The 25,784-nt window shown below is 41.3% G+C and overlaps 1 protein-coding gene across 5 annotated transcripts in view; it reads left to right on the forward strand.

The window, feature by feature from the left end:
• The window catches only part of LOC110979634 (uncharacterized), a 33,889-nt gene that overhangs the window by 2,276 nt on the left and 5,829 nt on the right, over positions 1-25,784 (forward strand). For 2 of the 5 annotated variants that reach the window (XM_022235627.2, XM_087138469.1), the window contains exons 2-14: positions 1,266-1,820; positions 8,502-8,616; positions 15,849-15,974; positions 16,627-16,691; positions 17,180-17,332; positions 17,989-18,034; positions 18,410-18,570; positions 19,960-20,097; positions 20,844-20,954; positions 22,003-22,194; positions 22,841-23,031; positions 23,144-23,228; positions 24,805-25,708. In XM_022235627.2, coding sequence (XP_022091319.2) covers positions 1,599-1,820; positions 8,502-8,616; positions 15,849-15,974; positions 16,627-16,691; positions 17,180-17,332; positions 17,989-18,034; positions 18,410-18,570; positions 19,960-20,097; positions 20,844-20,954; positions 22,003-22,194; positions 22,841-23,031; positions 23,144-23,228; positions 24,805-25,708 — 2,509 coding nt within the window. In that variant the 5' untranslated portion in view covers positions 1,266-1,598. Of the gene's footprint in view, positions 1-24; positions 166-1,265; positions 1,821-5,325; positions 5,514-8,501; positions 8,617-15,848; positions 15,975-16,626; positions 16,692-17,179; positions 17,333-17,988; positions 18,035-18,409; positions 18,571-19,959; positions 20,098-20,843; positions 20,955-22,002; positions 22,195-22,840; positions 23,032-23,143; positions 23,229-24,804; positions 25,709-25,784 lie in introns of those variants that run through there. The other 3 variants (XM_022235629.2, XM_022235628.2, XM_087138472.1) reach the window with 3 other exon arrangements.

A 25,784-nucleotide genomic window follows, 5' to 3' on the forward strand; every position in this document is an offset into this window, starting at 1 on the left:
CAATGCTGCCACTACCACAATGCCGATTTGCCACGGGCAGAGCACTCGGCACACTGAACGGACTAGAAATTTCTTGCCTAATCTGTATTGATCTGCATAGTGGCTAAACTAAATATTATATGGTCGGGGTAGGTATGGCGGTGTTGTGAACTGGGGCAACAAGTGGTAAGTGTGTTTGCCCAGCTCGTCTTCAAGAGTGTGACAAGAGGAAGGCTACAGAATTTTGCCTTGTCGGTTTGGGTTAGCTGTTTGTCTTGTGGACAGGAGGAGTTTCAGGATCAATCATCAAATCAAATATTTGAAGTCTGAAAGTGTGAAACTACTTCGTCTGTACCTTTGTAGCAAACTGAAATGATTATTTCTCTGTAACCATTTCTTCAAATGAAATAAATGTTTGGAAAGACTTGTGTAAATGCAAATTGTACATGTTCATGTATGTATGTGACCCACACAGTCAAATATTAATTTAGTAAGAGTCTTGTAGTGGTCATTTAATGTTTTTTATTATTTTTTTTAACAGAACATTCATTTGATTTATCTGTATACTCGTACATGTTACAATAGCTGTTACTGACAATCAAAGGGCCTCTTTGGTTGAGCAGTAAAATTTCCTTGTGCATTTACAAATCACTTTTTTTTTCATACAAATATATGTTTGTACCGGTAAGTTTAAAACGTCCACACATTTCAAGAAAGTGGGACAGTATCTTCCTTGTTTAAACCATGCTTACACATGTAAATCATGGAGGAATGAATGATCCCCTGTCAAGGAGACAGTTCATATAACTTTAGAAACATGCGTACATGTACATCACAACTGGTACAATGTACATGAATGTACAGTATTCTGATTGTGAAATCTTCATTCTGAGAGATGCCAACCGTTTGCAGATGTATTGAATCGCTGTCTTGTGCTGAGTAGCTGTTCTTTCACATTTCACATGAGGCATGAACTGAGGTCATAATCACTTCCATGTTGCTATATATATACATGGAACAACATGTATTGTCCCCCTTCAGACAATGTGTGAATGGGTATTTTGTTGCAAAACTACAGTATACAATGGTGTTGAGATCAACTGTGAATTACATGTACATGTAAAACCTACTCTTTTAAGGGGTTCGTGAACTGAGTGAGCGTGTACTTTTTTGTACATTGCATTTATGAACTTGTAGTCATGCGAAAATGCCATGTTTGACACATGCATGCTAAACTTACCATAATACATAATTTGAATTTTTCTCCTCTTTCTTTTCTGCTCCAGAAGACCATTCTTTCCAATTGATTTCTGCAATACAGCGAATTTCCTTGCGGATGCAGCGGTGGACCAATGTGTCATTTATTTTGAGCGCAGCAAACTGCCCAGATCCGTGTTAATGCTGTGTGTACTATAAGAAGAGGACACCTTTGATGAAAATGGCAGTCAACCCAATGTTAAGGACTGTACATGTAAGTACGTACATGAACATGTGTGTATACAATCCATCAACAATCAAAATGGGATGAGGACAGCGTACTGAAAGAGGTAGGACTATTTGTGCTCCATCTGCTGGTAGCGTCACATTGACACAAACGACAAACATTAATCACTAAAGCCATGCTGACTCTGAAGAGCCATGCGGCTAACAATGGGGCTGTGGGGAGCTCCAGGCAGCCCCGACAGCCCATCGAATCCTGGACATCGAAGACGGTCAAGATGGGCGAGCGGTCCCGACAGAATGGACTGATTAACTCTCCGCGGGGCTTGTATGGCAGAGGCAAGGTGCCCATCACCAGCAAGCAAGGAGTGGGAGGAGAGTGGGCATTAAAAGAATGCGAGGTAAGCTAACAGATGTAAACCAGTTCTATGTGTATTTACGGCATCTTTCAGTTGTCGTGTATTTTTTCATTTCTGAAGTTGACTGTTGACAGAACAGGTGTTTTTGTACCAGTTACCGGTACACGTACATACATACTGTATACTAGATTGTCAAACTTCCATTTCAGACACTGTATGGGCAGTGATGAAGTGAAGACATTTATTAATTTGAATTGAATCAATTAAACTTAGTGTTGTTTTCCTTGTGGTTTACAAATTCACCCAGTTTCCAAATTTTGTGTTCTGAAATTATCTGGCACCGGTACCTGTTTTACGTGTATGTATTACAGGAAATGTCAAAAAGAAGAGTCTAAAAGGATGAACCTACCGGTACTACTGTAGTATTTTGTTTGAGAGAGTGCATGTCGGGTACTAGTACATGCACATCTACATGTACCAGTATGCAGGGCCCACATGTATTTGTAGAGGAGGGGGCCCATTATTAGTTTTAAATTCAGGACTAGAATCTCAGAAATTCTTTAGTGCAGTAATATGTTGGTAGGTAGGGGGGTTAACCCTTGGTCACAAACTGTTAAATGCAACGTTTGTGCATACTGGTAAATTGTAAGTACATGTACCGGTACTGGTACTGTGGGCACTTTCACCATCAGAAAAATGTCACACAGAGTTAATTTTTATCAGAAAAAGGTCATCCAGAGAGAAAAGGAAGTGGTTTTGAACTTTTAAAGTTAAGTGAATTGACAGTTTACAGGTCTGATATGTGTCAAATAGGCTTTGTACATTTCAGTGAACAATCCTCTCTTAGCCAACCCCATGGTAGGCCTACCCCATGGTAGGCCAACCCCATGGTAGGCCTACCCCATGGTTTTGAATAAGAATTGTCTATAGGACTGTGTTATCTTCAAACTTAGATTTTCCTCTGTAAGTTTTACCCTGGGGAAGTTAATAAAATCCCATTAATCAAAGTCCAACATGTTGATAAACACAGCGGGTCACAAAGAGTTTCTGTGAAATGGTCCTTATCCCCCCCATGAAGATTAAATACATGTAATGCTCAACTGGGAGGGTTTCCCTGGTTTGCCTTTATCCATGAAGAAAGATACACAAGATAAGAGGGGGAAAAATGAAACTCTGGAAAGTTTAATGTACTGTTACAGGTGCATTTACATGTATGTGTTACACTAAATGTAAAGGTTGGTGAAGCCGTTCAAATCTTGTTGACGTCAACCTTTCCTTGAAAAACCTTGAAATCACCTCACTGAAAACTTGAAGATGGCACTCAGTCACCCACTGTGGGACTTGTCAACCATTCATTCTGTCCTATTCATAGTCTGTGTCTTCCTTCAATAACCCTCCCAATCAATAACTACAATAGCAGGGCCATTGAAACAGACCACGCGGAATGATTAAGACCATTGAGACTAGGTGACTGGAGGGGGGTCGTTGTGCGCGTCGGTCTCAGTTATAGATTGATAGCTGTCATTAGTTATGATGGAAGCCTCTTTACTAGAGCATTAGGAAATGTTTAGTCTTTATTGTTCAATTGGTGAGAGATAATCCACCTTTTAGAAAGGTGGGCTTAACATCAGAAGGCTTTTGAGCGGTATTTGTACTGACAGGATTTGTAGACTGTAAAGGCAGTCAGAATATTAAGATGTTATATGAAACACTATACATGTGCATGTACTACCTGTACATTTGCTCAGTATTGTGTGTAATGTAGCCCGACATGTACATTTACCGTAGATGTTTTCGTTACCTCATTAATGTAATAGAAATTGGGTGTACATGTATTTGCATGCAAAAAACTTCCAAAAGTCTTTTTTTTTTATTGGTACAGGTACATACATGTATCTGAGAGCCAGGGGCGAGATTTCTCAGCTTTTTAGCTGATTTCAGCTTTTTCTTGTTTTGGATTTCAGCTTTTTTTCCTCACTGGCTGTGTACCAAAATGTTGGAGATTTTCACAGTTCAGCTTCTTGATACATTTTTCCGGCTATTTTCAGCTATTTTTATTATTGTTTAATCTCACCCCTAGAGAGCTTAGAGAAAAACTACAGGATATAATTCACAAATATTGAGCAGGATTTAAGGCCAGGAACCATGGGTCAAGCTGCTTGCACTTAGTTAAATGACCCTCGGTCTCCACTTAGGCTGATGTCTTGACAACTACATGTAGAAATCTTCTGAGCAAGATGTAAATTCATAGCAACATTGATACCGGTACATGCACATGTGCTGTGTGTCCATAGTCAAAATAGGAATAAGTTTTATTTAGTAAAGTGAACAAAATTTATTGATGCTGCATGACGCTATACAACTCTTGTATACTCAGGGGGCTGTTGTTAATGTCTTTTGAACTGACTGATAAGCATAGTTGTGTTTGTGTGAAAGTGGATTGAAGATAAGCATGCCCAGCATTTGATTAACAATATTAATGGACTCTCAACCAAAACCACTGGACTAGGTTCAGGACGTGTACTTTTACTTGAGTTGCCGGTAGACAACCCTCAAATATTGGTACATGTACGGTAATGTTCTGGGGTGAAAACAAGGACAAAACTCTTTTCATTTGTCTGTCTAATCAAGCAAATCAAACATAAAGATCTTTGGTCCGTGGATCACAAAATGTAATCAGAATCCAGGTAACAAAATGTATTCTTTACATGAAACTGTACTGGTACAAACCGTCACTGATCAATTCTTTCCTACAAAGACTGTCTCAGTCCAGCGTAATGATAAACTGTGAATAAAAAAAGACGCTTACAGTGTATAGTCCAGTGGTAGAGAGCTTTCAAAAGTGGTAAACTGGAGACTATACTGTATGTATATGTACATGTGTACATTGTGTCTACTGGTACCATAGTACATGTACATGTACGTGTACTGTTACCAGTATGCGATTTCTAGCCTTTTAAATTTTCCTTTTTTATAATTCTGATTTAATTTAAGCAATCCAGCCTTAAGTCTGGATGTTTTTAATTAAAATTATTAAATACTTATAATAATTATTATACTAATTATTAAATAATTAAAACTGTCACCTCAGGAGCTTTTCCTGGCGGCCGTAATGGTTAACCTTTGCTGCACAGACTAGCCATTCTGTGCATACAATGTAACACCACCAAAAGATGGACATCTTCACCAGCCTGCCTCTCCTTGCAAAAGGGGTTTCAGTGTCTGCCCCTGCCTTACAGTGGTCTGTTTGACCTTTCAAAATTGCGAATCCCAAAAGCACAGTCTCCTTTTTTTCTTTTTTCACAAACTTTACCCAGGTGATGCATTCCATTGCTGTTTGGATAAACCAGTCTATAAAGTCCCATTTCCAATTCCCAGTGAGTGTACTCAATATCATTTCGATAGCAAACATGATAAGGCCACAGTAAATAAAAAAAGCCACTTCAATTGAACAAACAAATCTCAGACCGTTGGCTTTTGAACCTCTGGAGCCCATTTAGAAGATAACCCAAATTGTGAAGTGAATATTTTCGGATGACATTGCCCTCATGGCCTGGATGTTGTTATCAACCCGGGAACATTGTAAAAGATTTGTTTTGGGCTCTATAAGGTGCTTTTACACAGACTTTATTTATGGCAAAGATGAGTCCTGCCATAGCCAGACGTTCTTCTCTGACAGATGTTCAAGGGCTTCAGCCAACAAACAGACAGGGTAGCCAGAAGAAACTCAAAGAGGTACAGCAGGGCTAGGTTTATAAAATTCTAATGAAGTCACATGCAGGAAGGTTGGCAGTTACTAGGAAATTGATTTGTTGGTCTATGGAGTTGTATGCATGTACCGGTACATGTACACGTGTGTGCACGAGCTCTTTACATCAGTGTTCGTTGGGGACTTGTATATATACCAGTATTGCTCTTTATATAACGGGGTTTTGCCCTTACCCAACGTACATGTACATATATTAGCCCTAACCCTCCTCAATCCTTCATCTGTTGGAGGACTGAGGAGTGTTAGGGTTAATAAACACTGTATGCTCAATGCTTGTCCGAGAGCTTGCGAAAAAAGTCACAAGCTTACTCGGGTGGGACTCGAACCCACGACTTCCTGCTTACTAGTGCAGATGTCTTAACCACTGGACCACCGAGCTTGTCGGGGTCGGCTGGCCAGTCGTTGGGTAAGGGCAAAACCCTGTTATATAAATTAACATCTCCCCAACGCAAAAATACATCTTGAAAAAAGTATTGCTCTTGTTTGTTTTTGTTGGTTTCTTATTTTTTACTGGTGCTGCAATTATTTTCATTGGTTCCAGTATATCTGAATGGACAAGTACCTGTAAGCGTGTATGTATCACACAAAGTATGTCCCGAGTCAAGTACTGGTATACATGTGCCAGTACATGTATGTACATTATTTGGGCAAAGTAGAAGTTATGTACATGTACATGTAGAACTGTGTACATACATGTATACGGACACAAACTAAGGCAGACCATGTGCAGACTTCAGGCATTTCCTTGATATGTTTGTCAAATCTGACCCTTAAACGTGTGAACAAGGAAAAATGAGAAAGTTAAGTGAATTGCAAACCTGAAGGTACAAGACGTCTTAACTCACGGTACGAGTTGCCCAAGGTACGAGTCATGATCAGTCATCCAAGGTACGAGTCGCCCAATGTACGAGTTGACTCGAAAGCTTTCAAATCTATGGTGTGGCACCTTTGATTTAATATAGCAAAACATGCAAGACACAAATGATGGCACATTGTAAATTCATGGATGTTCTGAAGTACATGTACATGTATGCAAAGCAAAGTTTGTCAAGTTGTTAGTGTACCATCAGTGCCTGTCAAATCGTACATACTGGTATCATCCCTAGAAAGTGCCTGTAAGAAAAGAACTCTAAATGAATACCGTACACAAAAAGCTTACTGAAGGCAGCCAGTTGTGAAGCACCCATACAGGTACATGTACATGTAAGTGTTCTCACATTTTACCCTCTTACTGTGTACAGTGTACCGGTAGTAAGCTCTTGTCACTTGCCACAGTATTGGGATATCACCATTAAGCAAATTTTCACTATGGGGTTAGTTACCATAATATTATTCCAGATGTTAAAGTCAGTCATGGGTCCGTTAACAGGATGATTCTACCATTCTGTGACAATTTCCAATGGGCCTGGGATTGAGTTTGAATTGAAGGTCTGTTTTCTGCCTAGGTGAAAGCATGAACAAAAGCATGCAGAACAATTAAAGCATTCATGAATTCAAAGTCCAGAGAGGTTTTCATGCATTCAAAGTCCAGAGAGGGTATGCAAAATTCTGTTGCCTTTCCGATGTGCCTGTCAGATCTCCATTTTGTTGTAATGTACATGTAAGTTCTTATCGGTACCAAACATGTTTGGAGACTAAATATTGACACACATACCTATTGGTGGTGTTCACATCGTGAAAAAAAAATAGAATCACTTTTTGACAGTGGATGAATACCAGTAGTTTGCAGTGCATCCTGTGTTACCATGGTGACATGGTTTGACATTGTCTGTATTTGTACATGTTCACTGCTCTGAACTTACAGCACATGTGTACATGTACATGCACATGCATACATGTGTATGCTACAAGTGCACTGTAAGCCATGTAAGCTGTAGTTCATGAAGTATATGTACGGTACAAGTAAGCCTACATGTACGCTTGAATCAGGTTAGCAAAATATTTGTTTCAAAACTCAATTCTGATCTTTTTTAAAATCCTAATCGATGCTGACACTTTTTCATACTTGTACTTGAAAATTTGTCAAGTTTACACTTGTTAGTTACAACCCTAACAATACACGTGTATGCAACAAGATTCTTTGGGGTCAGGGATAATACTTTTTAGCACTGGTCATGGGGGCAAGAAATACAAATACAATTAAGCAGACGAGGGTTTCAGCAAGTTCGTTGACATCAATATTTTCAGAACATGGAAGTTTATAGAAGTTGGTCAGCACACTGGTTTGGTTTCCTCTTTTATTACCACAAGGGAGTGTCCTTGCATTTGTATAGAGTGAGGTGTATTTTTTGTACTGGTTGAGTTTCTTCATTTTAGCAGTTGTTAGATACTTCAATGAAGAGATTTCATTCAGCGTGGCTTGCCTCATGCTGCGCTGGCTGTACATGTACGGTGTGTAGGTCCCAGGATGAGGAATAGACAGATGCCAAGACCCCCCCCTCCCCTGGCAGGCCCCTTCATTGTTTGTTCTTGAATAATAAGAATGGTCTTTTTGTCAACAATTGCCTGTAATCTGTAGGCACCAAGGGGTTAATCCTTTCAAATTACACAAACTCACCTGTGCACCAACATACCTATACACCAGCAACCAAGGATGTGTGCCAGTGCATTAGGGACAATTTTACCAGCAGGCTTAACTCACCTAAACTATGCAATCTGTGATCATCAAAACAAAAATCCTGGAATATTTGTCTAGATTATTCAGCAAATTTGTAACAGGCATCCTTTCTTCTGGAGAATTTCATACGTACATGTACTTCTACATAGTTCAAAGTGTTTATTAACAAGGGGTGCGTAAAATAACATAGGGATTACATGTACATCCCACAATGCGCAACCCGTGCCCATAGTTCAGGCCCAAAGCCACAATGATTTCTTTGGCAAAGCGGTTGGGCTTCACAGCACCACAGGCTGCATCAAACAGCAATCACAACCTCTCTTTTCTGGTCTGGCAGGAGCACACAACATGGTTGAATGGCATTCTCAAGAAGCACAAGTCGCGGCCAATCAGCGACTTGAGGAAGAGCATCTCGGATGGACTGACGTTGGTCAACATCTTGGAGATTTTATGTGAGTACATGCACATGTTCATGTGTATTTTTGTACATGTATAGTATAGGACTTGTATTTAAAGTTGAATACATAAAACAGATAGTGATACTGTACATCAAACTTGAATTGACAAGTATTTTTTCATAACTTTTCCCATTTTCAAGGGCGTGACCAGTTTTTATGACCTGTTTTTGATAGTGCCTATGCATGCCCGATTAAACTCACTGCAGTTTTACTGTTGATGACAGTGCTCAGTGTCGTTTCCATGGGATGACCCATCAAGGAACTACCAATACCACCCATAAATCACATTCTTTTGTGTTTGTTTGTTTGTTACAATGAGAGATCCTTTCCATCCTTTTGGCCCAAGTCACTTATCTGTTGGGCACAATATACCTATTTCTCTTTAATGACATAAACGAAAGAGGTTATTCTTGTTGAATTCTAACATGTCTGAAGCTAGATCCAGTGGGTCATGTCAGATAACTTACTGGTTGGTCATCCTGTAATAATGGGCCATGCAGGACCTAGATTGTTTCATCTAGAGACATAAGAGTGGCAAACCAGATTACCAAATGAAAATGATCACAGACAAGAGTACAGTGTGCATCCCAAATGAGTTTTTTAATTGACTGACAAGTTTAAAGAAGACCCGTAAACCCAAAACAATTTTTCTAGGTGGCAGTGTGAAGAACACACAGAACATTTTAATCCACGCCGACAGTATATTTTCACAGCAGCCGGGGAAGAGTTGAGGTGTCATACCGTGTATTTCCCAATTGTTTTGTGCACACACTCTAACCAGCGGAGACTGTGGAGATGACCATGTTGAATCAAGTGTGGCCATTGTGCACACATTCCGAAATTTGTATCCTTGTGGAGGCATGGCTTTGTTCTCCAGTACTAATTCGGTCATGTGTGAAACGATGTTTTCAAAATGCTCTCATCTCAACATGAATCACTCTCTCCTGGAATGAAATTTCGACCGAATGTCCCTGATATGAAAAAATTCAATTGGCGACAGATTCTTACACATTAAAAATTTCTCTTTTTGAAGCACTTTCCAAATATCAGTTTTGTGCAATCCTTGTAGAGACCTATTCACCTTTAGAAATCCCTTGTAGAGACCTATTCACCTTTAGAAATCCCTTGTAGAGACCTATTCACCTTTAGAAATCCCTTGTAGAGACCTATACACCTTTAGAAATCCCTTGTAGAGACCTATACACCTTTAGAAATTCCTTGTGGAGACCTGTTCACCTTTAGAAATCCCTTGTGGACACCTATTCACCTTTAGAAATCCCTTGTGGAGACCTGTTCACCTTTAGAAATCCCTTGTAGAGACCTATTCACCTTTAGAAATCCCTTGTAGAGACCTATTCACCTTTAGAAATCCCTTGTAGAGACCTATACACCTTTAGAAATCCCTTGTAGAGACCTATACACCTTTAGAAATTCCTTGTGGAGACCTGTTCACCTTTAGAAATCCCTTGTGGACACCTATTCACCTTTAGAAATCCCTTGTGGAGACCTGTTCACCTTTAGAAATCCCTTGTAGAGACCTATTCACCTTTAGAAATCCCTTGTAGAGACCTATTCACCTTTAGAAATCCCTTGTGGAGACCTATTCACCTTTAGAAATCCCTTGTGGAGACCTATTCACCTTTAGAAATTCCTTGTGGAGACCTGTTCACCTTTAGAAATCCCTTGTAGAGACCTGTTCACCTTTAGAAATCCCTTGTAGAGACCTGTTCAACCCATTCTTCTGGGTCTCCACAAGGCACCAGATTTCGGCACACTGTGTGTGCCTGAGTAGTACTAGGATGTTCTTTTATTATGACTCTGGCAGGGCCATGGGCTGCAAAAATGAAGCTATATGTACAAAGTACAGTGAGAAGTGTGGCACACATGGAGAAGGATTGCAGGGTCTGGAGAAAGTACATGTATTTAAAACTTGGCCAACAGACTAATCCAATTAGATGCCATAACTGCCACAGCACTGCACTTCAAAGGCACATTCTTCAGTTTGATGTGCATGTGTATTTGGCAAATCATGACACCTTATTGATTGAAGAGTCATGTACCGGTAACATGCACATACGGTACCACCTCTCCACAAGCATTGTGCCACTGCAGTAATGGCTTATAATTCTGACTGTCAAACTACATGTACCGTACATTAGACAGTGACCTCTTTCAAGCCAAAATTACACACTACATGTACCTGGGACTTGTTTGCTGTGAAATAATATTTCCCACAAAGTGGTCAAGTGTTAATTTAAGTGATTGTACCCACACCTTGTGGAGGTTCTGCTCTCTGTGTTAAACCGCTTGTTTATTATCATATCATTGCTTCATGCTCTATTACACCAGTAAATTTACGGTATGTACATGTATACATGTACACCTGTACTTGCTCATTGAGATAATAATCCCAATATTCCCTTGAATTGAAAATGCAGACTTGACAAATGTTGAGAATTTACTGCGAATTCCTTGGAAGTTTGCAACATTACCAGTGCATGTATATGTACATTACGTGCAAAACTGCACGTATGTGTAAAACTGCACGTACGTGTACCCACAGAACTTCCCATGAATGAATAGTCTTTATAAACAATTACCTTCCAATGCTGCTGTAAAATCGTACGATAATTTACAAGTGCTCTCAGTAAAGTGCCAATTATATAAACAATTTCGAACCAAGAGTTGGAAGTTTAATTGTTGTTAGATAAATCAAAATGAGTAATCGCTGATCTTGACGTGGCTGGCAATGAAATGCTTCTGCATTCAAGAGCTATAGGGAGTTGGCTTGATATCACCATGGCAACCACTCGGTCGATCCCCTTAACCCTGTGACCCTGAGGCAGGGCACTTTGATTGGTTTAAACTGGTTCAGCGGAAGCCCAATTTGGGGGTAAATATTCAAAAGGCATTGGTCAACTCAGTACTGAGCACTTGAAACTCCCCCATTATAAAGTAACTCTGCAGTTCGTATTCATGATCATTGTGGGGGGTGCTTTCTGATTGGAATGACATGGAGATAAATTCATGGATTGGCTTTCAAACCTGTTTAAAAGCAAACATTGTACATGTATTTTAACTGTGACATATACGTTTTACATGTGTTTCAGTACATTTTTGCAAGTAACATATCATGGCACATAATATTATTGTACATGCACATTGAATGATAGAAGATGGGCTATGTTATTTGCAAATGTTGTTCTTGCACGTTTCATTTAAAGTACATACATGTACATGTACTTCGGGATTCATCTTATTTCATTTTGTTCCACAAAATACACACATAAGCCTACCTGCAAGTTCAAAATGTCCGTGCCAAGGAGGCATCAAAGCTTCTCCATGGCAAGGAGGCATCAAAGCTTCTCTATGCCAAGGAGGCATCAAAGCTTCTCCATGCCAAGGAGGCATCAAAGCTTCTCCATGGCAAGGAGGCATCAAAGCTTCTCCATGGCAAGGAGGCATCAAAGCTTCTCTATGCCAAGGAGGCATCAAAGCTTCTCCATGGCAAGGAGGCATCAAAGCTTCTCCATGGCAAGGAGGCATCAAAGCTTCTCCATGGCAAGGAGGCATCAAAGCTTCTCCATGGCAAGGAGGCATCAAAGCTTCTCCATGGCAAGGAGGCATCAAAGCTTCTCCTTGCCAAGGAGGCATCAAAGCTTCTCCATGGCAAGGAGGCATCAAAGCTTCTCCATGGCAAGGAGGCATCAAAGCTTCTCCATGCCAAGGAGGCATCAAAGCTTCTCCGTGCCAAGGAGGCATCAAAGCTTCTCCATGGCAAGGAGGCATCAAAGCTTCTCCATGGCAAGGAGGCATCAAAGCTTCTCCATGCCAAGGAGGCATCAAAGCTTCTCCATGCCAAGGAGGCATCAAAGCTTCTCCATGCCAAGGAGGCATCAAAGCTTCTCCATGGCAAGGAGGCATCAAAGCTTCTCCATGCCAAGGAGGCATCAAAGCTTCTCCATGGCAAGGAGGCATCTAAGCTTCTCCATGCCGTGAATGGCAAGTTGAAACTCTTGCAAGTCTACATGTACAGTGTACATGTACTCATCCACAGACACAAATAGCAGACAACCACACACCGCACAGGATGTGCCTACCTCAGCCACATTTGTTGTTGTTGTTTCATTTAATTTAAAATCAATCAATTTAAAATTAATAGGTCCAGCTAATTCTGGGCAACTGACTCTTCTTGTACAGTGCTTTAAGTTTCTTCTTGTAGCCCAGAACATACCTGTATACCCGGTACGGTCAGTACTCGTACATACATGTATACCCGGTACGGTCAGTACTCGTACATACATGTATACCCGGTACGGTCAGTACTCGTACATACATGTACACTGTATACCCGGTACGGTCAGTACTCATACATACATGTATACCCGGTACAGTCAGTACTCGTACATACATACATGTATACCCGGTACGGTCAGTACTCATACATACATGTATACCCGGTACGGTCAGTACTCGTACATACATACATGTATACCCGGTACGGTCAGTACTCGTACATACATCTATACCCGGTACGGTCAGTACTCGTACATACATCTATACCCGGTACGGTCAGTACTCGTACATACATGTATACCCGGTACGGTCAGTACTCGTACATACATGTATACCCGGTACGGTCAGTACTCGTACATACATGTACACTGTATACCCGGTACGGTCAGTACTCATACATACATGTATACCCGGTACAGTCAGTACTCGTACATACATACATGTATACCCGGTACGGTCAGTACTCATACATACATGTATACCCGGTACGGTCAGTACTCGTACATACATACATGTATACCCGGTACGGTCAGTACTCGTACATACATGTATACCCGGTACGGTCAGTACTCATACATACATCTATACCCGGTACGGTCAGTACTCGTACATACATACATGTATACCCGGTACGGTCAGTACTCGTACATACATACCCGGTAGGGTCAGTACTCGTACATGATGTACATGTATACCCGGTAGGGTCAGTACTCGTACATAACATGTATACCCGCTACGGTCAGTACTAGTACATGTACATTGTATGGGCACCAAAAGCACAAGAGCAACAGCTCATGTGCATTGTAGGGAAATTCGCAAAATTAGCTGTGAGATTTCGTGTACTCAACTTTTCCCACAGTACATGCTGCATTCTACACACTGTAGAACCATATATGTACATGTACTATGTGCATATGACTGCTCTGCATGCACCCTTGCAAATACATGTACATGTATCAGCAGATGTGCTGCAAAGGAATTTGATTACGTAGTGATATTTTTATTGTGTATTTGCCAGGAAAGACTTAAATTGTGTAAATTGATGTTGGATTCTTGTTTTTTTCACAGTTCACCAATGTTGTATAAATTTCCACACTTTAATTTTGGCAATAAATATCATTAAAAGCTGGATATACCAGTACATGTACTGTACCCTTTCCACTGGATGCAGTGTACGGTACATGATGTACATGTGCATGTACATTGTAATGGAAAGAAGTGAAAAGTGTTTGGTAACCCCCCACAGCATTGCACTAAAGAACAGACTGTTTTACTGAGTGTGTTCTGAAACAAACACGTGCGTGCATGCTGTTGACATATCTTCATGTAACACTCCTGCCCTGTTTGGTTTCTGATACCCAACTTGACCTTTGATCTTGACCTCTGACCCCGACTGGGTCCCATAATGGATTATGTTTCCTGAGGGCAAGTAGCATTGCTGGAGCCTGATAGCAGTGCCACCATAGGCTGCCATGGAGCTGAGCAAACAATGAGGTGTGCTGTCATAAATTATGACAAGGCTGTAAAAATATAAGGCTGGAGTGCTCCACCAGTTGAACTTATTTTTTGCTCGTGTACTATTAGCGATAATACAATTGTGCCTTTGTACATGTGCATGGATGCTGTCCTTTCGGCCAATGTCCAATGAAGCTGAAATAATCATTTCAAGTGGTTTCTTTTCTTTACCAGAAAACTACATGTACATGTAGCGTAGGTACTGGGGTAGTTCACAAACTGTATGCTTATCAATGGTGCCTTTACCTCAAACTTGTGTTCAATTATTTTGGTCCAGATTTTTAAATCATGATTGCTCCAGGTTCATGTACATGTACCTGTACATACTAAACATGTGCACCTTAACCAGGACAGTACATGTGAGCAGTGTGTTTTGGTACTATGGATTGTGCTTCCAGTACACACTAAGCAATACGACATGTTCAGTTAGTTACAGTGTAAGCACCGTCGATATATTGATATTATTGATATAGGTTTGATATCGATATTGCCGATGTATGGTAATATTGATTGAAAATATCAGATTTTGGAGAAATATCAAAATATTGAAACTTCAAAAACATCGATATTGAAAACATATCAAAAATATCGCCACTGACGGAAGAACTTTATTAAAAAATATGAAAGTGCATCGTCACATTTACCCTAATTTTCAATAAGCCACTTCTCACGTTGGTTTCACGCTAAGTGATAAATGTCCCTGTTGCTTATACTCTGGGTGGCTTATACAGCAACAATTGAAGAATAAATTCAGTCACCTATCTCAGTCCCGCACTCAATAATTTGCGTACACTTAGCCTCCAAAATATCACAAAATTTATCCTCCAAAACAGAGAATTTTTGGCTGACCAAACGAACGTAAACTAGCACCACGTGCTGATGATATCACTATGCACAGCAGCGTGTAGGCCTATCCCATCCCTTGTAGGCAACATAGGCAGTACAGACGCCAGAATATGTCACCAAAGTGAATTGGATCACACCATTACAGTGTAGGGGTGTACCCTTAGAATAGTTTACCAGCAATTCACGCCTGTTATAATATCTTGAAAATTAACATGAATAAATTTGACATATCAATAATATCGATATATCGGTATCGGCCAAAATACAATATTGACAGTGCCCATTACAGTGCCGGGTATTCAGAAGGACTCTAAAAGCCTTTACTTGAACTTTCTTCAAGAAATTTTGGTTCAGCCCCTTGCTTCTTTGAATCCTGTTCATAAAAAAGTGATGCAAATTGGCCAAAGTTTCTGAAAGAAATAAATGAGCATGCCCTTGCTATTCCCTCAAAAATAATTCCAGTATTTAATAATACACGCACGGTTTGAAAGTGCCCCAAACCTCTTTTAAAAAAGCTGATGAATGGACCTGTTACCAACATTCTAGACCTGTGTTTTTGTGGCGTACAGTCAATGGCAAGATCCAAGGTGTGCAGACAAGACCCATCATCCGGGCCCAGAGACTAGAGAACATCAACCTGTGCCTGAGGTTCCTCGAGAACAGAGGTGTTGAGATACAGCACATCAGTGCAGATGGTAATACAAAATGCCCCTTGGTAGAATATGCCACTCATTCCTCTAACATACCGTAGCTACATGTACCTGTGATTATTGTTATTATTCTTAAGTATTTCTGGTAATGAAACCAGAAATTCCTCAAAAGCACCCTAGGCTCTGAAGCTTGAAGAGAAGAGTCAGTGAGAAGCAGTTAAAGTTTTAGAGATGGGAGGGAAACCCCCGGAGGAATATTCTGGGTAAAACCCACAGAATCAGGTCGGGGATAGAAAACCCCTTCCACCGTGTGCTGGTAATCAAATCCAGGCCACAGAGGTGAAAGGTGAAAAAAGAACCACTACACCAACCTGACTCCCCAACAAATACTTGTACCTGATGACACGCATGTTATAATTTATATTAACCTTTAGCCCGTATGCTTGTAAAGAATATTTAATTTTTTTTTTCATGAATTGGCGAAAGTCTATTCTCCATGCAGGGAACTCCACAGCACATTTAGTTGTGCTTCCCTGTTCAAAGGACATCAAGGCCCATGTAAAGTAGCAGTAACCCAGCCTTTAAAATCCCCAAAAGCCTTGTGTTAGATTTTGAAGGATCAGGGAGAGTTATTTAAAAGGAAAGTGTATACACGTACCATATTTACACCTTGAAGTTTTTTCTCAATTTTTTTTAGAACTAACTGACAGCAACCTGAGAGCAACTCTAGCCCTTGTCACTTGCTTGAGGAAACGATTTGAGGTAAACTCATATCCTGAGTTCAAAGTAAAGTTTGCCCTTCCTTTTAACTTGTGATATCTTCCCAAACTTATATTAGGCTTCTTATCCCAAGTAAACATTGCCCAAGTTATCCACAAGGAAGTATGGTTTGAGCATTGAGGAGTAGATGGGTGGTTCCTTTGACCTGAAACATCAAGCATTCAGAAACCTCATCCTGGAGGAGAAAATGCAATTGTTTCTTTCCCTTGTGCCACTTACATGTAAGACCCCAAAAATCAGTGATATGAGTTGTCTGTTCATTATTTTCACATTTGCACAAATGCTTTTACACTTCACTCCCAAAAATGTGACTGAAGGGAACAAAAATGAAGCTCTGACGTAGCAAATGAATTGTATACAGCGCTGCAGGTATTGTGGTTAATACATCATCATGTTGTTTGCCCTTTTTGGAAACATTAACGCGAGCAGAGACTACATGTGTGCTTCTCTCTTGATCTTGAATTCTGCAGGCATTCCATACCAGTAACAGTGCTCATGGTGATGGGTCTGCTGCTTCCATGGACAAGTCCATCCGACCGCCTACAGAGGACAGTATCCAGCCTTCCATTGGCCGAGAGGCTAGCATACACAGTTTCCACAGCCAGCACAGCGTACACAGTCAGGTGTGTTCATTGGTTGGGAAGTACTAGTATTCTTGCTGCTGGCTGAGAGCACACATGTGTTCCTGGTGTCCTGTTGATTAGTTCGTTCCAGGATCCCATAAGCGTGATTTTTTTTTTTTTTTCGATGCTTAGAATGCATGTTTGAACTCTCCTCAGGAGACCTTGATCTTGATGTTCCTGAGCAAGGTCGTTTGACACAATTGGTCCATTCAAGCCTGTGTTTTGTAGGGTACAAATGAAACATTTCTTTATACTACTGTCTAGGCGTCCAGCAGCTTTCCTAGAGAATGAGCCCAGCTAATTGTACAGTATAAAGAACATTGTAAGCCTTATTTATTGTGGTGTGCAGGAAACATATCCATTCCAAACTCGCTATAGCTGAGCATTAAACCATCTGTCTCTATCAGGATCTATAAAATGCAGATTCAAATGCTATTTCAATTCACTAGCTTTATGTGGTGTCAATATGACACTTCTATGCATATAGGTGGCTGGTCAAAAAGTGGAAATTTCTTTGATTTCAACTTTTTTAGTTTTTTCAAATGCACCAATGAGAATATTAACCAGATATGAAGTGCATTCTTCTGGACTAGGAAACATGCACATGTATGTTGTGGTGGTGAATAACCAAATTTTCCCATATGTGTTTATTTCAGCACTCTGATGGCATTCCTTCAAGACCAAGGAGTTCCGAAATTCCAGGTAATATCACAAATGGAAATATTGGTAGTCCTTGCCCTTACGATTTTCTGTTTTATCTTGGATATTTTTGTGCACGAGGAATACAACATGTTTGCCAGGTTGCATGTTACTTGTTTACTAAATGACATTTACCATACTCGTATGCCTACCGGTACCATGGTATTTTCTGTATTCACCATGATTTCTTTCACCCATGCACAAAATATTTCTGATCAAATTTATGAGTGCATACCACCTGCTGAAACTAGATGTACATGTAGGTTTGCGTCTGGTTCCCCCTCTGTTGTATTGTGTACAGGTAATTGTGAAAACTGATGTACATCAAGTTTTTATTTCAGTCCATTGTATTGTTTTGTTTCTTTTTTTCCCCTGTAGCTACCATTCCATCGGATGATGAGAGGCCAAGCCTTAATGTCGGCTCCCCAACCCCTGTCAATGGGGACACAGACCTCATGCTACCAGGGACCATGGCAGACTCGGACCCTGACGAACCAAGGCCTGAATTAGCAGACAAGCCCGAGAATGTCGTGGTCCCAGTAAGCTCACCCACTGAATGATTGCTCACTGTTTTGACTCGGGGAGGGGGGGTGTCTCAAACAAACATCTGCATTTTTAACCACTTCCTGCCGGGGCAGGTTTCAATGTTGATGATGCTGGGCCGGGATATTTATCTTTTTTTTTTCTGTTTTCAAAATTCTTTAAAAATTCCTATCTTCATTTACTGGACACTTACAAACACGTGAAGGACTGTCTGGTGTCCACTCTAGCCTGACAGACAAAATCTATTGACGCCTGAGTATTTCAGCCAGGCCTGCAGCCTTCTAAAAAGAGCCCAGATTGTGCGGTGTTATACAACTTTCTTTTGTTCACAAACCTGGCTCAGTGTGCTGCTGACCTCTTTTCAACAGGGGCCAGATTAGCATGCAGCAGTGCTGTGTGGCTCATCGCTGCGGTGATGAAGTGCTTTTGTCCCCTGTGGTAATACGCTCGCTCTAAATGCCCCAAACCTTGGTGTACTGTTTCAAAACAAGGCTGGATCATCTCCACTTTTGAGAGTAAATAAACGGGGCTAATGCCCAGCAGCCTGGTCTTATGTTCCGAATACTGTCTTTTGTTACAAGACCCTGTTCCCTTTGTCCGAGTTCGGGGACCCCGGCCACACATTTAAAGCATACGTGTCCAGATCCAGAACCCCCAGCAGGAAGTTTGTTAATACACGCTTACTTGATCACTCTGCCTTCCTATAATTCATGTGTAATTCCCTAATATCAAACTATACATGAAATGTAATCTTAGTGCATTATCTGTTGCAATACTAAGCTAAACCCTTACCCACTAAGTTGTGCACAATACCAATTTTAATATTGGGGGATAGTGAACCATTTGGGTTAAAAAGCTATTTGACCATATCCTATCCTGAAGTGGACGTTTTTGAATTTTTATGTCAGACAAAATCATTCCTTTTTCTGCTCTCATTTTCATTGAACTACCCGTTCACCTTGCAAAAGTAATTTGGGGGCAGGCAGGTTTGCTTGTGCAACATTCACCCTCATCCCTCTTTGACATATATGTAATTCTGGTGAACCAGTCAGTATATTTCCCACCAAATTTCTGGGAGTGGACGGGCAGTTTTTACCACTGGCTGGGAAGGGACAGACAGATACTTAAACCCTAACCCCCTAGGATGAATGTAAAATCATATTGAAATTGGAGATTTGATGACTTTTAGGGTTATTTCAAAATGAAACCCTGATCCCAACATTCATCAGGCTCTATCTGCGATTAGCCTTATCAAGTTGAAATACTTGTGTTACGTTAAATATTTGTGTTGACGCAATAACAAACAAATAGAAGGGTAAACGCAGTTTTTCGGTTAAAAATCCTCCCGCACCAAACCTAAAGTTCTTCCCCTATCTGTATCACAGTCAGTCACCCAACTGGACTCCCAGGGTGTGTCACAGCACGGCGTCAGCTCCAGGAGGCAGCAGGTGGCCAGCAGCCAGAAGAAATCTTTCCGGCCACCGCCACTGACCAAACGCAACTCGGAAGGCATCCAGGGAAGCGTGAGTCCATACACTGCTTGACGTTACTGTAGAGGACAGACATGCCAAGGGAACTTCAAATTTCTCCTGTCCTCCCTGCTCTGTCCTCTGTGATAACCACCTGTGCTTAGTTTGGAGGGGAATATTATATAATCGGGACAATAGACAAACACAGTGCCTTGTCATCCATGGTGTGGTCAAAGCAGAGACAGCCAGGTTCATGCACATATGAAGACTTCACAATTAAAAAGAAATTGGACGCAGGCGCTCAGCGTGTCCCCTGTCAAATGTTTAAGAACCTTTGCATGCTTCCAGTGTTTTCCCACCAGGGGGGGGTCGTAATGGAAATTATGGAGCTGTGTTCCAATCAATTAGAATGCAGCCGACAAAAAGGTGAAAATTGACGCAGAAGAAGACTTCATCTCAAACACTGTGATACTTCCTACTTGAGATGAAATACTTCAAAGCATCATTATTGTGACCATTTCCATATATTTGTACGTAATCTTTTGGTATACCAAAGGATGGGAGAAAGATTTGATCCCCATTTATCTAAATGGAATAACTTCTATTGCAAATGGCTTTGAATATAAACAGTCAAATCCAAATCATCTGAGAACTCACTAATTAAATTTGAATTGTCATTTACCATTAAATCTGAAGGTCCAAGAGCACTACAAAATATTGGGCTTAGATTTACGACACCATCAAAGTGTCTTGCAGATTTCACCTGCGTAGATTAAAGTTTTTTGCATATTATTTGGTAGCCTATCATGTCTCGCTCCCCCATCCGGGATGCCCTGACCCAATCAGTGGAGGAGAAGCTGAAGAATCTTCTAGACAGTCCCAACCCAGGCGGAGGACCCCACAGGAATCGGGTACGTGGGCACCAGGAGGATGGATCAGGCATGCAACTTTTCCTTGGATCGGCTGATTTCCTCTTTTTTTACACTCATGACATTGAAAGTTGAAAAAACAGTGTACAAAGTCTTGTAAAGAATGGAATTTCCTCATTTTTGGTCAAAGTCCAAGTTGCATGCCTGATGGATGAATTCTCATATGGCCTGGGGCTTAGGCCCACCCAAATTTGTTTTCAAACAATTTTGAACATTAATTCACAGAATTGTCTGTGCAACACAAATGTATAATTGTCTGAAGAGGCTCTGACTTGGATACAATCTTTGACAAAACCCATCCTCAAATTACGAACTCGCAGAATAACAGCGGATGGAATACACCATAGACGGGCAGGCAACACAAACTGTGCCTTAAAAAAATCCAACCCTAAACTTTTTGATCGAAAAACTTTGGAAGAAAAAAAAATATACTACCCACCTACCTACCTACCCAACCTATTTTTTTTTTTATGTAATAGGAAGCACAACTTTTTATTTTGTTTGGCCTTGAGTTAAACCATGTCGAAAGTATTTCACATATTTTTTTTCAATATTAGGTTAAAATTTGAAAAAGGGGGATATCATTTTAAGATGGTTTGAAAAAATACATGCAAATCTTAAAAATACATGGCCAAATCTTAAAAGTCAATTGCATAAGGGAAAACAGGTTTTGCTGGTCTAATGCTGTTTTAATTGCCAGCACACAGAGTCTAGAAAAATGAAATCTCTTTTTTTTTCTACCTATATTGTTTAATTTGTTTGGAGTAAGAAAACTTATAACAGGCAGACGGTCAAAAATTCCTTTCGCTTCTGTTGTTACAGTACATGTACATAGACATCAGGTATATGTACCGGTACATTTGTCATTTTACTGATTTTGACAGATGGGCCAGGGAAGAACAATTTTGAAGAGAAGACGATGCATCATTCAGTTTTTCCAAGAGAACAGCTTCAAAAATTCAGGAGGAAACTCAACCTCCTAAGTCGTAATTTGAAATCTTCAACTTTGTGTTTTGTTGTTGTCTCGTAGCCCATGGATGATGGAGAACTTCTAGAGCCTCCGCCTCCTAGACGCCGTAGTTACCATGGTGATGATGACGATGATGAAGAAAATGAGGCAGAAGTGACAATTGAGGACAACAAATTGCAAGCCATGTTAGAGGACCCCGACAAATTTGAGGATTACCACAAGGACTGGGACAGATACGTCTCGGATTACATCGTGAGTTTCCTCTCTCTCCTTGAAATTGTGGAATGACTTTTCATTTGATGGTTTATTGTCTTTGAAGGCACACCGGTGCTGTAACATCTTAGAAGGCACTCATGCTGCACACATCATGCTGCCTTGATATGACTGTCACTGCAGCCATGTGACTGTCCATGAATCTTTCATTGTCCATGGACTTGTACATGTGACAAACTTTCAGTATGATCAAGATTGTTAATGTGGCTTTGTCAGTGCAAAGTGTGATTCTCAATTTGAATATGCAGTTGTACGGTTTCCATAGTTCAGGAGCAAATGTGTTTGAGGAGTAGAAGCCTTGGTCCATCCATCCAAACGTCCTGATTTTGGTGTCTGCTGACCAACTTGTCCTTTGTTGTTACTTACATACCGGTAGTGTCAAAACATCTTGGTTACTAAAGTATTGTGTAATTGTCTTGTTAATCACAATGATGACACCAATTGTTTCTTTTCAGAATTAAGATGAAAGAAGAATTAGAAACTTGAAATTTTATAAATTTTTAATCCGAATTGGGCCAGTCATTTTCACATCATGACCAAGGTTCACAACATTTGAAGGGTCTCTGTATGAAAGAGGCTCAATTCCCTGTGTCATTAGTTTCGTTTGAATGTCTTTTGCCTCTAGCCATCCCACTCTGCTGAGAAGACCGAAGGCCCCCGAGCCCAGACTCTTTTGGACCGGCAGGCTTCCCAGCCCACCCCCCCTCCTTCATCACAGCAGAGGAGTCTGCCTTTCTTCCATGCGCCCCCTACGCAGCACATGGGGCCAGTGCAGAGCCCCCCTCCTGTGGCCAACCGCTCTCCATTCTTGAATGGGTGAGGATGACCTACTATCACCAGTTGAATCTTGAGTGGAAATTTCTCTGGTCTGTGAAACAACTCAAATGGCACCGTCAGTTAATTCCTTTTTTATCATTTACACCATCAGGCCTCATCCGATGTCCAGTAGGGATCCACACAGTCATGGCAGTATATACAATGACAGTGGAAGGAGAAACCGTCAATATAATGGGGTAGGTACAACTGACTATTGAATGAACAGCAAACGAATTGGCTATGCACAAGGCTCCAGTATGCCACCAAGAAACAACATATTTACTTAGATATTACATCGGATAGGGCAGTGTTTGTATAAATTTATTTGCTTGGTTTTTTTGTTGTTATTAATCTCACATAGCACTTGTAATGATAACAGTGGATTGCCTCTGGCTTGATGCGGAAAACCAAACCTGCGATACTACAGGAAAATCTCGATACCTCGAGTCTCTGGGGAACGGAAAGAAATTTTACTTATCCGAAATTCGAGTTAAAAGAAGGTCCTGATTTCTTTTGAAGTTAAAGTCATTATTACGATGTGTATCATAACATGTACCTATAGGCTGACGCACAGTTACCGTAAACCTCCCTACGATGACTTTAGAAATGACATTGTGGTTACATTGAACCAGTAGCTGCATGGTGAATAGACTGTATGTGTGGTATGCACCAATCCTCACACAATGGTGCGGTAGTAGCAGTCCTCCGTAGCAAAGGGGTTAAGCTGTGTACCTTTGTGTGGCAAATCTTTCTTTGGCGTTGTGTGACGCATTGTAGTGGTCCCATTCTGATACTGACTTTTTTCATCACGAGGGCGCACCTTTTAGCGCTTCAATAAAATTTCGTAAAAACAAACACGCTACTGGTGTCTGTTTATATTTTTTCTTCTTCGTTCTTTATTTTCAAATATTTGTTTATTTCTTGGGATCAAGATTTGGCTCAGCGTTGCAGTCCCGTGGCTGGTCCACTGCGCGCATGTGCATGCTGTGGTTTGTGGCTCTAATTGGGCAGCCATTGCACGGGCGAGCGCAAGCAGTTGGGCCGTACCATTAGGCCAGATTTAACTTCTATATGTGTGGCGTGTGCGGCATACACAAAGATCTCCAATGCATCGCTACAGCCACCGCCATCAGTTGGCCTGCCGATGCACTGGATACAATGGGCCCACGGTAACAATTGGGCCAATTCCTGCAAGTCGGATTTTGCAGTCACAGTGTGGTTTACGTGTCTAGATTGATCATCATTGTAGCACGCTTGCAAGTGTTCCGGTGTGAAAAGACGAAGTGCGCGTGTCACAAATGATTCATAACTAGACCCGCATTCTGTTTACACTTTCTGGAAGTATTTTGGCAGCGGTTTCTTTTGGGTCCGCTTCACAAAAACTTTGAGGTAAACAAATCCGGCAACGTGAGCAGTTCAAGTTACGGATATTTTTTTGTACATCAAAGCCTATTCTTTTGGCGGGAACTAATCATTCTTCAAGTTAAGCGGAGTTTCTAGTTAACCGACTTTGAGTTATCGAGATTTTACTGTACATGTACCGGTATATGATATTTATTGTTAAAAAATATTCTCCCAACTTGAACACTAGCATTTGACGGTTGTTTTACACCCATGGGACCTCTTCGTACTTGTTAGGCCTTTGGTACTTGTCATGCACATGTGGTCTGACAGAGTGAAATGCCATTGCTTTTCAAATTATACTGTAACTAATCAGGCTACTAATCATTGCCCAAAAATTTGAACCAAAGCATAATCCATCGTGGTTTTTAGATGCAGCCGTACTATCCCGGAGAGGAGACACCAACTCAACGACGAAAGTTGCCCAGCTACTCTGACCACATCCAGAGACATCCACCCAAGCACCGTATGCCAAACTCAACCAACCCCAACAACATATACATTCCAGAGGGGCCTAGACCGCAGAACAGCCCTGTGTGGCAGCCCCAGGGCTACCCCCGGGATTTGCAACAGCCCAGGAGGCGCAGAGACCAGTATGAGCCCAGGCCCAACTACGGTCCCCAACGGGACTACGATCAGCAGGCAGTCGATGAAGACCACCAGAGGGTGAGACAGTACTTGAACCACATGCACGGCGACTCACTTCCAAATGCCAGAGGTATACCCATGGAAGAACTGTCCAGAAGACAGGATTATCGTCACCCACCTAGCAGCAGAAAATTGGACCCAAACTCTCCATACATGTACATGGACCACATGCCCCTGGATTCCAGAACTCAGCAGACCTACCTCAGGAACGGCGGAGGTCTGGACGGTTCTAGAGACTTTGCATTCAGCCTGAGCGACTCTTCCTCACGATCAAGCACCCCACCGTTACCCCCACTCTCGCCAGACAACTCGGACCTGGAGTCTGTGCCGAACTCCCCGTACTTGGGCAAAAAAGTGCAGCGGTCCATCAGCGTGGGCGTCCTGCCCTCGGGAGTGCATTTCCCACCCCACAAACTCAACGATTCCTCCATGGGTATGAAGAGGCGGAAGAACAGTTCGAACCGCAGTGGCAGCTCCTCTCACAAGATGTTTGAACCCAAGGCTGCATTGAGGCGAAGTGCCGGCAAAGGACGAAGAAAGATGGCAAAAGGGGTGAAATCAAGTAGTAGCAGCCTTGTGGGGGTTAGCTCAACCACTTCTAGCAAAAGGAAGTCGCCAAATAGTAGAGGTAGAAATGTTTCCATTTCATTCCATAAAATCAGGCAGAGATGGCAAGGGAAAGAAAAAGGAATTGGCATACATTT

This window comes from Acanthaster planci, linkage group LG01 (assembly GCF_054643075.1).
Source record: "Acanthaster planci isolate LZ-2023a linkage group LG01, COTS_SCS, whole genome shotgun sequence".
Classification (NCBI taxonomy): Eukaryota; Metazoa; Echinodermata; class Asteroidea; order Valvatida; family Acanthasteridae; genus Acanthaster; species Acanthaster planci.